This window comes from Carcharhinus amblyrhynchos, chromosome 15 (assembly GCF_965287045.1).
Source record: "Carcharhinus amblyrhynchos chromosome 15, sCarAmb.v2.hapA, whole genome shotgun sequence".
In the NCBI taxonomy this organism is placed as follows: domain Eukaryota; kingdom Metazoa; phylum Chordata; class Chondrichthyes; order Carcharhiniformes; family Carcharhinidae; genus Carcharhinus; species Carcharhinus amblyrhynchos.
The window spans coordinates 11,547,156-11,565,774 of NC_137338.1; the positions used below are offsets into that span (position 1 = coordinate 11,547,156).

The 18,619-nt window shown below is 44.8% G+C and overlaps 1 protein-coding gene across 1 annotated transcript in view; it reads right to left on the minus strand.

Moving 5' to 3' along the window:
• Positions 1-17,398, minus strand: part of LOC145352908 (uromodulin-like 1) — an 82,132-nt gene extending 64,734 nt beyond the window's left edge. The window contains exons 1-4 of the mRNA XM_080203208.1: positions 17,323-17,398; positions 8,188-8,349; positions 4,855-4,952; positions 1,680-1,866 (exon numbers count right to left, since the gene is read on the minus strand). Of these exons, the coding sequence (XP_080059334.1) occupies positions 1,680-1,866; positions 4,855-4,952; positions 8,188-8,349; positions 17,323-17,398 (523 nt within the window). The remainder of the gene's footprint in view (positions 1-1,679; positions 1,867-4,854; positions 4,953-8,187; positions 8,350-17,322) is intronic.
• Positions 17,399-18,619: the final 1,221 nt, after the last annotated feature.

The following is an 18,619-nucleotide window of genomic DNA, read 5'->3' on the forward strand; positions in this document are numbered from 1 at the left end:
TTATATTATAGGACTAAAATTTGAGGAAGAACCGTTGTAATCTCCCCATGTTTATTACAACCGGGTAAAGTGCTCATTGAAATTTTGGCCGCCATTCTCCCAACCTGACCCGCAACTTTTCTGGAGGGTTGGGCTGGGAGATGCGCGTTGTCGGCCTTGTTCTGGGATTTGCTCATGTGCTGGGAACGCATGCGCATCTCCCAGAGCCGGTGAACAGTCGCCGGTCAGACCACGCTAAAACATAATAAAAACGGATTCAGATGACTTACCTGTCTTCCTGACGGTCAGACCATGCAAAAGTCTGCTCCTCTCAGTGCCAAGGTGCCGCCTGGGCATGGACAGTTTGCCCCTTGGACGGTGCCACAGGGCACAGGCTGGCACTGCTAGGGTACCCATGCCCAATGGGCATCACCCCTCTGCCACCCAAACGCCTGGGGACCCCAATTGCCCCCCCCCCTTCATTCCAGTGGGGTGTCCTGATAGTTCCCCGAACTTGGGGAGGTAATCTGAACCCCACTGGAATGAAGTCTTTCATTCATTGGGGCATGGGCACCCTAGTAGTGCCAACCTTTGGTCATGGGCACACTGCAGTGCCAGCCTGTGCCCCGTGGCACTGTCCAAGGGGCAGTGTGTCCATGCCCAGGGGGCACCTTGGCACTGGGAGGAGCAGACCTTTGTTAGATAAGAGGATATGGAACCAAAGCAAGTAATAAAGTCGAGTGGCATATCAGCCATGATTGAACTGAATGGTGGAGTGCAGGCATAAGGTGGCCCTTGGCTCTTCCTAGATCTCTCATATAGATGTGATATAAATGTCCTCTGTTATGTCAGCTAAATGGCCTGGACGGTGAGTGCAGGAATCAGCAGTCAACCCATTTGACCCCAGAGCCACAGCAATGTGGTTGACTCTCAACTGCCCTCCAAGGGCAACTAGGGATGGACAATAAATGCTGGCCAGCCAGTGATGCCCACGTCCCACAAATCAACACAGTAAGAAGTCTCACAGCACCAAGTTAAAGTCCAACAGGCTTATTTGGAATGACGAGCTTTCGGAGCACTGCACCCTCCTCAGGTGACTCATCTCTATCTCATGGACACAAATCAATAATCAAAAAGTCAGGACTTACAGGTGGGTAGGAGAGTGAGGAGGGGAGGGTTGGCCAATCATGAATGGCCGGGCAGACTCAATGGGCCAAATGGCCTCATCCTGCGCCTATATCTTACGGTCTTATGAGGGCAATGGGAAAGGGGGCTTCCAGCAGGCTTGTCCTTGTGAAATCCTCCATTGGCCCCATTGTGCCCAATCAGGAGGAATCCATCTCCCAAGCCAGCAAGAAGGCTGCCAATGGTCATTGGCACACATCCCTAGGCAGCAAAGTGCCCATCCAGCCCTAATAAATTACTAATGGTGGCAGGAAGAGATCGCTGAGAGGCCACCAATTGCCACTGAAACCTTGGGATCTCAATTGGCCTATAGGCAGGGCAGGGCGTACACCACCTACTTGCCAGCAGTGGTGAGTAGGCAATGGGCACTGCAGCCCACTCCACTATCTTACCCACCCAGTACTGCGGGCCCCACTGCCCATTCCACTGCCATGCAGGGTGTAAAATTCTGACCAATGGCTTCATATCAAAGAACATTAACTTTTGTCTAAAATTACAATGAAGTTCAAATATACCTTTGGTTTCCAGGTGAGAAACTTCAGCAACATTTATTAAAACCTTTTGCAACTCTCTAGATATGTTCGCCAGCGTAGTCGGAGGTCTTGTGCCCAGTAAGAGTTTCGACACAGTTTTGCGCCCTCCATCTTGTTGGGTGTGGATGTGATACATTGAGGAGTTGGACAGATTCAGAGAGCCGATCACCTGGAGTGAATGCAGAAGCAGCAAGATGAAGTTACAGAGCGTTCTTCCAGGTGACTAGAGATTAACAGTCCACTGTCCCCAGGGGCCTTCAATGGGGTTGAACTGTGTCTATAATCCATGGTCATCTTGGGTCTTAGCTATGAGGAGAGATTGGGTAGACTGGGGTTGTTCTAGACTAGGGGAGACCTAATAGAGGTGTACAAAATTATGAAGGGTACAGATAGGGTGAATAGTAGGCAGCTTTTTCCCAGGTCGGAGGTGACGATCACGAAGGATCATGGGCTCAAGGTGAGAGGGGCGAGGTATGATTCCAATATCAGAGGGACGTTTTTTACACAGAGGGTGGTGGGGGCCTGGAATGCACTGCCAAGTAGGGTGGTGGAGGCAGACATGCCGGCATTGTTTAAGAATTACCTGGATAGTCACATGATCAGCCTGGGAATGGAGGGATACAAACGAATGGTCTAGTTGGACCAATGAGCGGCACAGGCTTAGAGGGCCGAAGGGCCTGTTTCCTGTTCTGTTCTTTGTTCTTTGTTTGTTCTATCTCTCCTCAGCAAATCACTTGCATTAATTAACAAACCATTATGTCAAGCCCTTAAAAGTTTACACTGGGAAAAAAAAATCTTTGGAATTACGATGGTGATGTTTAAAGGGCTTTTAGATAAGCACATGAATATGCAAGTAATGGAGGGACATGGACCAAGGGCAGGCAGAAGGGATTAGTTTAATTTGATCTCATGCTCGGCACAACATTGTGGGCCGAAGGGCCTGTTCCTGTGCTGTACTGTTCTATGTTCTAACTCAAGATGAGCAGTTGCTGCAGTTGGATTCAATTTTGGCTATCTTCCAAGACATATGGCGGTAAAGAAAGAAATAAGAAAATAATTTTTATTTGTATCATGGCTTTTCATAATCTCAACACCTCAAAGCAATTTTGAAGTCTAGGCACTGTTGGTAAATTTGATAAACATTGCTGTTAATTTGCGCAAGGGAAGCTCCCATAGACAGCATTGAGACATATATCTCGGTCATCTGTTTGGCTGATGGAGGGATAAACCCTTGCCAGTACACTGGAGAGAACCCCACCGTTCATTATCAAAACAGTGTCGTGGCATCCCTTATATCCACCTACGGGGGCAGAGAGTTAACATCTCATCGGGAAGATGGCACTGCCAATAGTGCAGCACTCCCAGAGTATTGTCCATAAATGTCAGCTTGCATTTTATTCTGAACTCTCCGAGAGGGGCGCTTGAACCAGCAGCCTTCAAACTGTTACCAACAGCTCTGTACAGACACAACGCGTTCCAGTATCCAGTCCACTAGGGTCAAATCTGTCCTCATGCTTGCCTATATAATCTTTGTTTAACTCCAGAATGCGAGTGCAGGCCTCCAGTTTCTCACCCTCAACCTGCATTTTGAATTTTAGCATGCTATGATCACTTTTTCCTCGAGGATTCTTAACTATGAGGGCCAAAGGTTCCTGTGCTGTATTGTATGAGATCATTAATTAACTCGGGGGTATGGGGGTAGTTCCTGGGTGGGATTGTGGTCGGTGCAGACTCAATGGGCTGAATGGCCTCTCTCTGTACTGTAGGGATTCTATGATTCTATGATTCAAATCCCTGCTCATTACACAATACCAAATCCAGAATAGCCTGTTCTCTGATTGGTTCCACAACATATGGCTCCAAGAAACATTCTCTAATATATTCAATAAACTTTCCCTCCAGGCTTCCCTTGCCCATTTGATTCTTCCAATGTATGTGCATATTAAAATCATCCATGATTATTGTCACACCTTTCTTAAAAACCCCCAAGTATTTCTTGATATATACTGTGCCCCACTGCAGAATTACTGTTTGGGGATCGATAGATTACTCCCACTGGGACTTCTTTCCTTTGCTCTTTCTTATTTGGACCCAGACTCATTCCATATCATGAAATCCAGTACTTATATAATTTCTTCCTACAGTTTTGGTCCCTTCCTTCACCAGCAAAGCTACACCATGTCCTTTTCCTTTCTCTCTACCCTTGGATATTCAAATCTCAGACCTGGTCTCGTTGTAAACATATCTCAGTAATCACCACCAAATAATAGCCCTTTGTTTCTATTTGTGCTGTTGACTCATTCATTTTTATTCAAATGCTTTGTGCAGTCAGACACAAAGGACAGGATGTTTCGGCCATGCTCGCCCCGAAACCAGAACATCCTGCCCGAGATCAACAGATTTTTCATGGTCCACCCTTCGCCCCTCCGATTCCCATGGCAGGTGGGACGGTAAAATTTACCCAAGGCCTTTATTGTTTATCCAATTTTCAAATTTCCCAACTGTTGTATAATTCCTTGTTGCAAAACAACATTCATACATTTTGTCCCTTCCTTTTGTTTTCTGCTAACAATCTGTCTCATCACTAACCTACACTCCAATCTTCCCCTTTAATTTTCCATGCTGAACCTGCTTCTCCCCCCGCACCCCAATCCCCAACCCCCAACTTAGTTTAAAGCCTTATCTACAGCCCCAGTTATGGTTTTGCTAAGACTCTGATCCCAGGTGAAGACCATCCCATTGGAACAGCCTTCCCCAGTATTGGTGCCAATGTCCCAAGAATTCAAACCCATTGCTCACACATCAATCTTAGAGCTATGTATTTACCTTTTCATTCCCATTGACCCTGTGCTAATTAGCTCCTGACTCTGGTAGTAATCAGAGATTATTACCTTTCTGGTGCTGCTTTTTAATTTAGCCCCTAGCATTTCATATTCTCTCAGCAGAACCTCTATCTTTGTTCTGCCTATATTGTTGGTATCTACGTGGACCATGACAACCGAATCTTTACCCTCCCACTCCAAAGTTCCTCTGAAGCCCAGATGAGATAACCCGAACACTAGCACCAGGCAGGCAACACGACCTACAGGACTTGTATAATATTAAGATAATCAATAATCTATTAAAATGGTGAATAATGAATAGATGGTTGACATACCACTGAGTGCAAGAATCTCAGATGATTCAGAAGATCAAATTCAGTCTGCTTGGAATCTTGCTTCACTTCAATCAATAAACTGAAGTATCCTTCACCCACTGTTGAAAGAGAAAGGAGAAAATGATACGATATACTTGATGAACACATCCTGCAGACAGCCACCCATACCAATCAGTAATCGGGTAAAGATGGCCACCTACAAGATGTGGACCCTCTTTGTAAAGATGATTCTGTTGATTTTTCATCCTGCTTCCATATTGATGATACTTTCTTGAAGATTTTTTCCTCCTTTCTAGCCCTTGTTCTCCAGGTCACGATTACAAACATACAAATCTAGCTTTCACTCCCCAATACTAGTGGGCAGACAGTTAAGCTTTCTGTGTCCGTTTACTTACTTCAACCATTAGCGTTTCCACTGAAGCAACTGCCAAAGTAACTTCACCTAAACCTTTTCCACGCAGGCTACAGTGTCAGTTATAGATGTTTCCTTACTCCAGTAAGTGGCATTTCAGATCAATTGATTGTGTCACTTGGAAATGTCCCCTGAACAACTTGACACTGGATCAACTGAGCAACCAGTTTGGCCAACTGAGCAGCTGGGTGCAGGAAGGTGGGATTCAAAAGGGCACCTGGGTGTCCTTGGGCTGGCATTGACAAGATGGGCTGAATGGTTTCTTTCTATGCTGTAAGTTTTCCATGGTTCTAAGAGGAAACGCCTCAGAATCTTATATGTTTCAATCAAGTTGACTGTTCCTCTTCTGAATTCCAGCTGATACGAGTCTAGCCTTTCTAACCTTTCCTCATAAAACAATCCAGGTATTAGTCTGGTGAACCTTCTCTGATCTGCTTCCAATGCATATACATTGTTGCTGAAGTAGGGAGACTAATACGCAGTAGACCAGACATGCTCTCACTAGTGCACTATGTATAACTGAAGCATAACCTCCTTATTTTTGTATTCAATTCACCTCACAATAAATGTGAATGTCGGTAAGGCAGGACAAGAATCATATACACGGACAGGGGGCCATTCATCCCATCATACTGGTATCAGCTCTTTGAACAAACTATCCAATTAGACCCCCTCTCTTTGCTACCTGTCCAAAGCTCCCGTTACTGTTCTTTTTCAAATAGTAATTCACCTCCACTTTGAAATTCACTCTTGAATCTGCCCCCACCGCTTTTTCAGGTAGTATCTTGCCAGTTGTAACAACTCGTTGACTTCAAAAATAAAGCTCCCTGAATCCCACCTTAAGTTCTTTTGCCAATGAAAATCAAAATGTAAAGGGAATCCGATAATTCTCCAAAAAGACAAAACATTTCCAGGGCAGGGGTGTGAAACCAGAATTATCACAAAGAGTTTCAGGGAAAGGACAGAGGAATCGACAAGCTGAGTTGCCTTTGCAGAGAACCAGCATGAACAAAATGGGCCAAATGGCCTCTTCTATGCTGTAACCACTCTACAATTTGATGAATTGCCTTAAATCTGTTTCTTTGGGTTACCTAAGTGGAAATGGCTTGTCCTTATTCACCTTCTTAATTAGGAACACCTATTTTTTGGGGGAGTTTGATGAGAAATCTTTGGAATTAACAGGCTTGCCAAGCTGAATACTCGCTCTAAATACCCGCTGTTGCAAGTCTCAAGTGAATCCAGTCCATTGAAATTTACAGTTAACATCTGCTATTCTTAGTTCCTCGAGTGGTGGTGCTATAACCTCTCTTCCAGCCGACTGGAACAAGCCCAGCTCGGCGATCTGGCATTTCCCTTCTGGTTGACGGTGAGCGAGGTCACAGCACACTCACTCCCGTCCACTGCTGGATGTGACGCAAGAAAGTCAAAATGGATCAACTTAGTTCAGCAGCTTCGCCTACCCCAGAATAGCTGGGCAACATATACTGTGTGGAATCGCGCACAAGCAACATTGGCCACATACTGCATCATTACCCCATGATACCTGCAGAGCAAAACATGACAATATTTGCCGATTACACTTAAACAAAGAGGGTGCCTCTTTCATTGGGGTGTAAAGCATATCGTCATCATGCCTACAGCACTCTGGCTCCTTACTAATTGAGCAACTCAAACTAGAGGCAGATTCCACTGAGACACCATCTGTTAATTAGCGAGCAGGTCAACCTTTATGATTAATTGGAGAAATTGACTACATTGATTTTTGATACAAAATTAAGACAGATGTTTTGTGCAAACACATTTAACATGCGCTGTACAAATTGGAACAATTGGGTCGAAATGCGTATTTATGACTTATTTTAAACATTATCGTTGTACAATTTACACTGGCTGTAATAACATCTCTGCAGCAACTAAAAGAGTGGCACTTTTATGAAACTAGCATTAGGCAAAGATTTTTCGGTTTATCCAGGGTGAAGATTGCATGTTTCATCACAGCCATATCTCTACATGTACTCGATTCATGGAATCATAGAATCAGGCAGAACAGAAGAAAACCATTCAGCCCATCACTGCTAAGGCTGGCTCTTTGTGAGAGAATCATAAAATCCCTACAGTGCAGATGGAAGCCCATCAGGTCTGCACTGACTCTCTGACAGAGTAACCCATCCAGGCTCAATCCCCATAACCCTATGTATTTACACCTCCCGCAACCTTGGGACACAACATGGCAATTTAGCATAGCCAATCCACTCAACCTGCACATCTTTGGACTGTGGGAGGAAACTGGAAATTTGGCCCATTGAATCTGTACCAACCACAATCCCACCCAGCCCCTATCTCTGCAGCCCTCTATGTTTACCCAGCTAATCGTCCTGACACTAGGGGCAATTTAGCATGGCCAAACAACTTAACCCGCACATCTTTGGACTGTGGGAAGAAACTGGAGCACCCAGAGAAAACCCACACGGATATGGGGAGAATGTGCAAACTCCAGTGATCCAGGCTGGGGATCGAACCACTATGCCACCATGCTGCCCAAGCTATCCAATTAACTCCAATCTCCTTCCTCTCCCCACTGCCCAGCAACTCCAGCCTTTTAAAGTGTTTATTCAGTTGCCTTTTGAATGTTACAATTGCATCTGCTTCCATCACCCCTTCAGGCAGTGTGGTCCAGATCTTAACAGCTTGCTTCAGTTGCTCATGCAGAGAGACAGCACAGATTCGACAGGCAGAATAGCCTCTTTTTGTGCTACAGCCATCATCACAGTGGCTCTCTTGCCAATTATGTTTAACTGCTCATCTGTTTCACTCAGTAACCCCACGACTTGGGAAAACAAAGAGATGGGAGGTGGGGAGATGGAAGCACGAGGGAAACATAGCTAAGACAGAGTGTTGAATCTATCAGCATGGTACAGTACCTGCTGGGATGGGTGAGGTGCACACCGATTCCCCACTGTCGTCGCAGCATTTCTGCAGTCCCGGACAGTCAACGTCCCATCTGCAGGTCTGGTTCCCCACGGCTCTCTCCTCTGTTGGGCATCTTCCCGGATGTGAAGCAAACTCCTTGCTCCTGTTCAAAGCTGAGGTAAAGAAACATGTGACCAGTCAGTAGGGCTTAAACACACCTTAACCTTGAGATTAACCTGTGTGAACATTACGGTGCAGTCACAGAATCCTACAAGGTGAACAAGGAATCATAAAATACCTACAAGTGCGGAAGGAGGCCCATCAGGTCTGCACTGACTCTCTGACAGAGTAACCCATACAGGCTCAATCCCCATAACCCCATGTATTTACACCGCCCCCCCCCCCACAACCTTGGATCACTAAAGGCAATTTAGCATGGTCAATCCACCCAAACTGCACATCTTTGGACTGTGGGGGGGAAACCAGAGCTACCAGAAGAAACCCTGGTAGACAAATAGTAAAGAGAATAAAGAACAAAGAAGATTACAGCACAGGAATAGGCCCTTCAGTCCTCCAAGCCTGCACTGACCTGAACTAAAACCCCCCACCCCTCCAGGACTATATCCCTCTATTCTCATCCTATTCATGTATTTGTCAAGACACCCCTTAAAAGTCACTATCATATCTGCTTCCACCACCTCCCCATGCAGCGAGTTCCAGGCGCTCACCATCCTCTGCATAAAAAACTTGTCATGTACATCTCCTCTAAACTTTGCCCCTCACACCTTAAACTTATGCCCCCTAGTAATTGACTGTTCCACCCTGGGAAAAAGCTTCTGACTACCCAAAAAAGCTTCTGACTATCCAAAAAAGCTTCTGACTATCCACGGGGAGAAAGTACAAACTGCACACAGTCACCCAAGGCCAGAACTGAACGCAGGACTTGGAGCTGTGAGGCAGCAGTACTAACCACTGTGTCCATTTGCCTATTATTTTAATATCCGCTACGTTAATGAGGCTCTTTACTTTAAATTGATTAATGCTAACATTAAAATCCTGAAAAAGGAATTTCACCCAAATCCATGAGGTGTTCATATGGTAATTGCCAAAGTCCTGGCACTTAGTCCAGTATCATTTCAAGGACTCGATAACTAATGATCTGAGCAGGAATTAGCATATATTGATGTAAAGCTCTCGCTAATTCGTGAAAAGATTTTTAACACAAAGTCAACAAACCAACATTAATATCTTTCTTTACAGTGTAGTAGGTTAAATCAAATTTGAGCAGGAGTGTAAACTGAACACTTCTTTTACCTGGTGCCTTTTGTCCATTCCCTCAATGTTCAATTCCTTATTCTTCAATATGACTGAATTTAAGGCAGAGCGTGTAACTGACGACAGATTCACTACCGCCCCTTTTTATCCCTGCCTAAGGTTAATTTCACCTGTGACAGTCATCTTGGTCTCAAAGAAAGGACACGCTCCGAAACAAAGATTTTTATCTTGGCAACAAGGAAAACCATCAGACTTACTATACAGACACCAATATTGGCTGCACCAGTTACAAGTTGGTTGGTTCTGCCTGGTTTCCATCCAGGCCAGTAGATGGCATAATTCATGGAGTAGCTTAATAGACTTCTGTACATTCTTGCTTGAAACTATTGATTATGATTAATAGAGCATTTTTGATCCCTGAAATTAAGCTCACCTAGCCCCCTACAAGCATGCCTAACCCACTCTCCCTCCCAATCAACACATATGCAACAGTGTGATCATCAGGACCAAGCCAGAGAGAACCCAGACCTGAAAACTAAACAGGCATAGCTGCAAAGTAAAGCTCTGCTGCCCCAATTTACTTCACCACTGGAATGTGATTCCATTTCTTGTTTCTCTTTTGCCTGATGGTTTGCGCTAATATATGCTACGTAAGAAGTCTCACAACACCAGGTTCAAGTCCAACAGGTTTAGTTGGAATCATGAGGTTTCAGAGCACTGCTCCTGCATCAGGAAGGACCCCACTCACCTAAGGAAGGAGCAGTGCTCTGAAAGTTTGTGATTCCAAATAAACCTGTTGGATTTTAACCTGATGTTGTGAGACTTCTAACTGTGCCCACCCCCGAGTCCAACCCCAGCATCTCCACATCAATATATGCTAAGTTAGAGGCACTTTTACACTATAAGCCAATTCACACTGTGAGGGCTACAAATTGCTACAGATGGCTATATGACGTTTCCAGATAACAGACATTGAAAATGTTCATCCCATCAGTCTAAAAGGCGTCAAAATGCCAGAGATGGACTGTTCAATCTCTCTACATCTTACAAGTGCCGATTTTTATAAATTCTCCAGTACTTACGGGGTACACAGTAATGCCCAATTTGTTCAAATCCCTTGCAGCAGTCAACTTGAGTCTCGGTTGTTTCAACTATGGTCATACGGTAAAGTGTTTTAAAGGTCACCTTTGGGCAAAGCTTCCAGGGATGCCAACCTCCACACGATTCATACGTGGTGAATGATTTTTTATAGGACTGAGTTTTTGTCACGTTCCGTCTGACAGAGTATTGGCACAGGTTGGATGAGGTGCGGGCAAGTCCATTGTCTGGAAAGGAGGACAGAGAACATGAGGTGTGACAGGGCGGAATTTAATGCCCTACCTGTGGCGGGTTTGGTAGTTGGGGGTCATTTAATCAGGCAGTGGTGGTGGGTGTGGACCCCACTGCCATCCCACCTCTATCCCAATCAAGTCCATGGCAGAACATCCAGGGTTTTCACCCAATGGCGAAAGGGACATACCATTTGGGAAGCCCAAAAAAAAACAAATCCTGTGGGTGTTCTTTGGGGGTCCAGGGTGGTGGGGGGTTGGGGAGGCAGTAGGATGGGTGGGGTTCCCTCGTTCAAAAGCACACAGCGCCTGATCAAGTGACCCAGAATGGGGTATGAGGGCATTCTCGGTGGCATTGCTGAACAATGAATAACTTGCATTAACTGGCAGCTCTTGGCAGGCGGGACATCGCCCCCACAGCCCCCCTCCCCCATTCCCCCCTCACTCCCAGATCCTTTACCCCAGGAAGGCTCACCACTGTCCAGTTAATTACCTGACTGACACTAATTCAGCAAGGTTTCCTCAAAAAGCAACCACACAGGGTTCTTGCCAGCACTGCAGCCAATGAGCAATGTTCCATTTCCCCCATTTATCACCCAATGAGTTATTACAACACGGAAGGAGGCCACTAACATGCCAGTATCATTACCTTCTTTAACACTGCCATTAACACTCCCTTTGTCTTACGCCAATGACATCTTTGTCAAATCTCTCTTGAGATCCCTGACCTTCTACCCCTTCTTACACAATTTAAAATCCATCACATTTCTCCCTCTGTTTAGCTCTGAAGAAGTCATATGGATTGGAAACATTAACTCTATTTCTCTTTCTGCAGATGCTGTTCAGTTTTTCCACCATTTTCTGTTTTATGACAGAAAGGAGACCAGTTGGCCCATCGAGTCTCTACTGGCCCTCTGTCTAGCAATCCAGTCAGCCCCATCCTCCTGCTCCATCCCTGTAGTTCTGCAAGTTTATTCCCATTAAAGACTCACCCAAATTTCCTTTTGAAGTCATTGAACATCTCAGCTTCCATCACCCTGATAGAAGGCAGCTTCCACATCATTACCACTCGCTGCAGAAAGAAAGTTCTTCCTCACACCACCGGCACCTCTTGCCCAAAACCTAAAACCTGTCCCTAGACTTTGTACCTGCAAGTAATGAGAACAACTTTTCTTTGTCTACCCAACTGAAGCCTTCAGTTGGTTTGCAGCTACTGTAACTCTTTTTAGAGAATGATGTGGAGTTGCTGGCATTGGATTGGGGTAGGCATAGTAAGTAGTTTCAAAACACCAGGTTAAAGTCCAACAGGTTTATTTGGTAGCACAAGCTTTCGGAGCGCTTCTCCTTCACTTGCCTTCATGCACCTTCTATGCATTCACCTGAAGAAGGGGCAGTGCTCCAAAAATTTGTGGTACCAAATAAACCTGTTGGACTTTAACCTTACTTTTTAAGAGAAAAAAAATACAGTTTGAAATTGCATCACACAGATGGTACAGTGGAACAGGGGTTAGCACTGTTGCCTCACAGTGCCAAGGTCCCAGGTTTAATTCCGCCCTTGGGTCACTGTCTGTGAGGAGTTTGTGCATTCTCCCCGTGTCTGTGTGGGTTTCCTCTGGGTGCTCCAGTTTCCTCTCACAGTCCAAAGATGTGCGGGTTAGGTTGATCGGCCAGGCTAAATTGCCCCTAGTGTCAGGGTGATTAGAGAGTAAATGCGTGGGGTTACTGGATGGGTGGGATTGCAGTTGGTACAGACTCGATGGGTCAAATGGCCTCCTTCTGCACTGTAGGGATTCTGTGATTCCATGTGCTGAACATATTAATGTAAAATCTATTGATGTGAATCGTCCAGTATTTTTAAAAAAGCATACTTTTAGGATTCTCCCTCGGCCAAGCTTGTGGTCATCTGTGTTAATATAGAGGAGTAGGCCATTCAGCCCTTTGAGCCTGCCCCACTATTGGTCATCATCATCACTGATCATCCAACTCAATAACCTGTTCCTGCCTTTCCCCCATATCCTTTGACCCCGTTCTTAAAAACAATGTTTTGGCCTCAATTCCACAGGCTCACCACTATCGAGGTGAACAGATTTCTCCTCGTTTCAGTCCTACAATCTTTACCTCTTATCCTTAGACTATGGTTCCAGACTCGCCCACCATTGGGAACATTCTTCCTGCACCTACCCCGTCTACAAGCCTACCCTGCCCAATCTTTCCTCGCAACTCTCCTGTGTTAAAGGTGCTATATAAATGCAAGTTGTTGTAGTAGAAAGACTTGTATTTATACCGTATATTAGGAATAAACAGAATCCATGACGAGGAACGAGGAATTGTGATCCATGTCCCACTTCAGAATCTACAATTAATTTATGGCTTGCAGTTTTTTATTCATTCATGGGACATGTGCATCGCTGGCAGGCCAGCACTTATTGCTCATCCCTAGTTATCCTTGGAGGGCAGTTGAGGGTCAATCATGTTGCTGTGACTCTGGAGTCACATGTAGGCCAGAGCGGGTAAGGATGGCAGATTTCCTTCCCTCAAGGACATTAGTGAACCAGATGGGTTTTTCAGACAATCGACAACCGTTTCATGGACATCTCTAGGTTCTTAATTCCAGATTTTTTTTAAAATTCAGATTCCACCATCTGCCGTGGCAGGATTCGAACCCGGGTCCCAGCACAACGGTTGAGTTCCTGGAATTAACAGTCAGGCGATAATGCCACTAGGCCATCACCTCCCCAGTTATCAGGTTGACCAACTAATGGAATATAAATTAAATCCCAGAGCTTGCCAGCAAGTGTCCTCCATTACACCGTGCTTGTTTTTGTTAAACGTACCCTGTATCACAACAGCGACAAACTACAGAAAGGAAAAAGATTCCTTCATTGATTGAAAAGCAATTTGAGACCCTCTTTTTGGTTGTGAATAATATGTTTGACTCTCAACTACCCTCTGAACAAGGGCAACTAGGGATAGACAATAAATGCTGACCAGTCAGCGATGCTCCCACGAATGAATTTTTAAAAATTGAGATATTTGTAGGTTTGTAAGCAGAGCAATTCTTTTCAACCAGACAGGGCCATTCAAAGTATCAATAATGGATGCTTTCTGTCACTTCACACCTCTTATTCTTGTTCAAATGAACATACAGGCATTGACAAACTAGAACAAAAAATAAATTATTATAACCGCAAAGGAATGTGGAATGGTTCCATAGTGTAATGGTTAGCACTCCGGACACTTAATGCAGTGATCCAAGTTCAAACGAGTATCAATCAACCAAAGCAAAAACTTTACTTCCACCTGTCAAAACTGACCCATTCTGAACTAATGCATTTGAAAGTCTAGAAGCTCAGCCAAGCGTTTATAATGAGTGCATTTGGAGGAACCAATACCTTGCCATCAGCCTCTGTTGACAGAGTTCCCAGATGACCTCATTTTGAGTGCTTGGCTGAGCTCCAAGACTAAGGAAAGATATCACCATGTCATTCTGAAAATTGTAGTACAATAAATAGACACTCATGGGTATCCATCTGCAAATCTAATGGCCAGGAGTTCCCATCCTGCTGCCTCCACATTGTAATTATAACCTCTCAGAAGGCACATTGGGGTCCTTCTTGCTTTGGCCACACTTATGATGAAATTGCAGTGGAGTAGTGGAAGCAGCTCTCAAGAAATTTATGGACAATGTAATCTGTTCTGGGGCATTGCAGTAATATAGCTAATCATGAGACCTGCTCATGGCTCATCATGAGTGATCCAAAATCATGAGTTTGAATCCCACCATGGTAACTGGGAAACTTTAATTCGATAAATTAGCTAAATCTGGAATAAAAAGCTAGTATTTGTAATGGTATGAATGAAACAAATGGATTACTATTTTTAAAATTTGGTTCATTAGTATCCTTTAGGGAGGCTAAGCTGGCATCCTTGCCTGGTCTGGCCTACATGTGATTCCAGACTCATACAGTGTGGCAGAATATTAATTCCTTGTGAAAACAGTACAGCAAAACACTCAGTAATCGAAAAAGGTAGTTCACCACTACCTTCTGTAGGACAATTATTGGGGATGGACAATAAATGGTGACCTGGACAGAAACATCCAAATCTTATGAGTGAATAAACAAAATTGAAATCAGATCATTTCTTTCACAGGATGTAAGCATCACTGAGCTAATATTTGTTGACAATCTCTAATTGCCATATCTGAGTTTTGGTCTGGAATTATATGTAGGCCATGCTGGGTAAGGATAGCAGAGTTCCTTCCCCATAGAGTATCAATGAACCAGCTGGGTTTTTAATGATAATTGGTGGTAGTTTCATAGTCACCATTCCAAAGACCAGCCTTTCACTTGAACTTCTGTGAATTTGTGCTACGATGGAATTTGAACTTATGTCTGTTTGGCTGAACAAGGGGTGCTGCATGCCATCAATCCCGACATAAAATTAGTTTTGGGAGAAAAGTAGAGAGATCTTTTAAAAATGCACCAAGCATTTCATTTTTTAAGAAACTATGACCCTCAAGCAGGATGTTGGATAGGCATAATATGTTGGTCATCAGGATGGTGCATACAATGCCCACTATTACCGCTCTCTCCCCCCACCTTACTTCTCCTGCGTTTCCCTCCTTAAAGTGTGTGCCTCAATGCCTGGCTATCTGACCATGTTGTGCATTTCAGCCAAGCCTGATCAGCTGATATCCACAATTGTTCTCACTCCACCTTAAATCGTTAGATAGTGAAGGGGCTTGGAAACCATTGGTGGTGTTTGTTGCCCCCTTCGCTGACTCCCGGGGGCACGGGAGGCAAGTGCACCAGTCCAGGTGCCAGCATGTCTCATGGCAGCTAAAAGTTAGACTTGCAAGGTGACCTAAGTCACCTGGTCACAAAGCAGATGCTCTCAATAAACTTCAACGTTGGCACCTTAAACTGTTCCACTTCAACATGAACACAGGGTACATTCAAAGGAAAACTTGGTAAATCCTGACAGCCTGGGCCTGTCCTTTGGAGAGTCATTCAATATGTACTCCCCCCACCCCCAACCCCGCTGCAACCCCTGGCTAAGGCAACCCACTCCCTAGGCATGTGGGACATCAAGTTCAGTGGACTGGACCACTAGCCTAATTCCCACCTTTGGGAACAAACAAACTACTTCAGCCCCCTGACTCTTGTAACTTCCAGTGAGAGCAGCCTGCCGTGATTCATTCCCCCCATGTTTCCCTCTACAGTTCCGGCTTCTGGATGCTGGGTAACTTTCCAAACAATGCACAGGAAATCCACCCTCACAAAGTATGCATGACGTACACTGAAATATACAATGACTTGGATACACGCCAGATGCTATACACTGAAATATACAATGACTTGGATACACGCCAGATGCTATACACTGAAATATACAATGACTTGGGTGGCACAGCAGCACTGTGAAAAGTACTGCTGCCTCACAGCGCCAGGGATCTGGGATCAATTGTAGCCTTGAGTCACTGTCTTGTGTGGGTTTCCTCTGGGTGCTCTGGTTTCCACCCACAGTACAAAGATGTGCAGGTTAGGTTGATTGGTCATGCTAAATTGCTCCTTAGTGTCAGGAGTAAATACATGGGATTGGGGGGATAGGGCCTGGGTGGGATTGTTGTCAATGCAGGTTAGATAGGCCAAATGGCCTCCTCCTGCACTGTAGAGGTTCAATGATTTTATAATTTGGATATACACCAGATGATATACACCTAAATATGCAATAATTTTGAAAAAATGTATGAAGAAATTTGTCTTTAATCATACGCAGCTTTCTAAAGCATGAATGCAGTTACATTGATACATATCATAGCTTCATAAAATAGGTAAATGTACATCTGTCTGCATAATCCGCCACTGAGTGTAGAGAATTCTCACAAATATTCCATTGTAAACTGATTGCAGGAATAGGAATCTGAGCTATTCACAAAAGGCAAATTCTCCTGATCCAATCTGGACGCTGGAACAGAGTTGGCGAAGGGTGTCTTTTTAGACTTGCTGCTTCATCCTTGTGGCAGCAAATCCCACCCTCCACACACCCCTGTCATGAGCTGGTGGTCCCACTGGGGTATCCCTGGATAAATGGAAATAGCGGGTTGGGGGCTGGGAAAGGTTTGTTACCAAGAGGTAGTAATAATATCTCTCCCCTTCCCCCTCCCCACCCCGCCCCATCAGCCCCATACACCTGCATCACCCTCGCCTCCCCCCCACCCCACACCCACCGCCTCCACTTCCCCACCCCCCACTCCCCTCACCCAACCCTATCAGCAGATTAGTCTGACTTCCTATTGCAGCTTAATCTGAGTTGATCGTATTGGCTTTTTTGTTACATTGGAGTCATCGGCCTCAGACAAACATGTTTATCGTTGATGTATCATTTTGCTTCAATCCTATCCTCACACTCCATGCTCGCAGTTGAATGTTCTTTAGACACAGCTGCCTAAGGAGAATGTCCTTCATCAGCAGTACTTGTTAAAAAAAAGGTTTTGCATTCAATTGTCAAGAGAAACGGAAATGACATGTTTTTACTTACAGGTGTACAGATCTGCATCTTGCTCAAAGGCATCCACGGCAAACAGAGCCAGAACAATAGTTAATATCCTATTCATGGTGTGTGGGTAATATTTCCAAAGTATTCCCGGGCTCCCTCCTGTTCCTTTTGTGTCACTCTGCCATTTGAGTTATCCTTTGTCGCTCAACTTTCTCCCCCTCTGAATCCGAGCTGCTTTCCCGAGACTGTTACCTGTGAATATTCTACCTGTGCTCTCTCTCTCTCCCTCTCTCTCTGTCTCATTATTGTATGTTTTGGCCCTGCCCCCTCCACACACGCACACTCCTCCCACTCACCTCCAACACCTTCCCCTGTGTGTGTTTGATTGTCAATAATATTTTACAGTGAAGCTTCCCCCAAAGGGTTGGGGGGGGGGGTGAAGTGGGGGGGAAGGCCGCCTTTGCACCCAAAATTACACCCCATTATTTGTTGAGAGGAGCCCAAGTTTCCTGGTACGTCCAAACTCACGATGGGCATAAAGTAGGGCTCAGGGAAATCCCCGCACCAGTATATTTCTTCTTTCAACCTTCAGAGTTTAAAGTTTCAAATTGTTCTCCCATCACTTATGCATCAGGCACATGCACTCATAGATTCATCAAGGATTGGAGCAGAAGGAGGCCATTTGGCCCTTTGAGCCTGCTACACCATTCATTACTGTCATGGCTGATTGTCCAACCCAATAGCTTAATCCCGCATTTCCCCATAACCTTTGATCCCATTCGTCCCAAGTGCTATATCCAGCCGTTTCTTGAATAATTCAATGTTTTGGCATCAACTACTTCCTCTGGTAATGAATCACCTTTGGGTGAAGAAATGTGTCCTCACCTCTGTCCTAAATGGTCTATCCCGAACTGTCAGACTGTAACCGCTGGTTCTGGACTCCCCCACCATCTGGAACATCCTCTCAGCATCTATCCTGCCTAGTCCGGTTAGAAGTTTTTAAGTCTCTATTAGACTGCCCACTCATTCATCTGAACTGCAGCAAAAACAATCCTAACCTAGTCAATCTTTTTCATACATCAGTCCTGCCACACCCGGAATCAGCCTGATAAACCTTGGTAAACCTTCATTTTTCGATTGTTAGATGCCACTTACACACTTTTGCGGGACAATTTTAATTTACCCAGTAGAAATAGAATGCAATATTGCTTTTACAAGCACATGGAGGGATGGAGGAGGGTAAAACTAGTGTTCCTCATGATCCCGTGCCTAGAGTTAGCTTACTTTTAGAAAAATGCATTTGGAGAAATAAAGGAGGGATGCGCTACCATTATCTTCG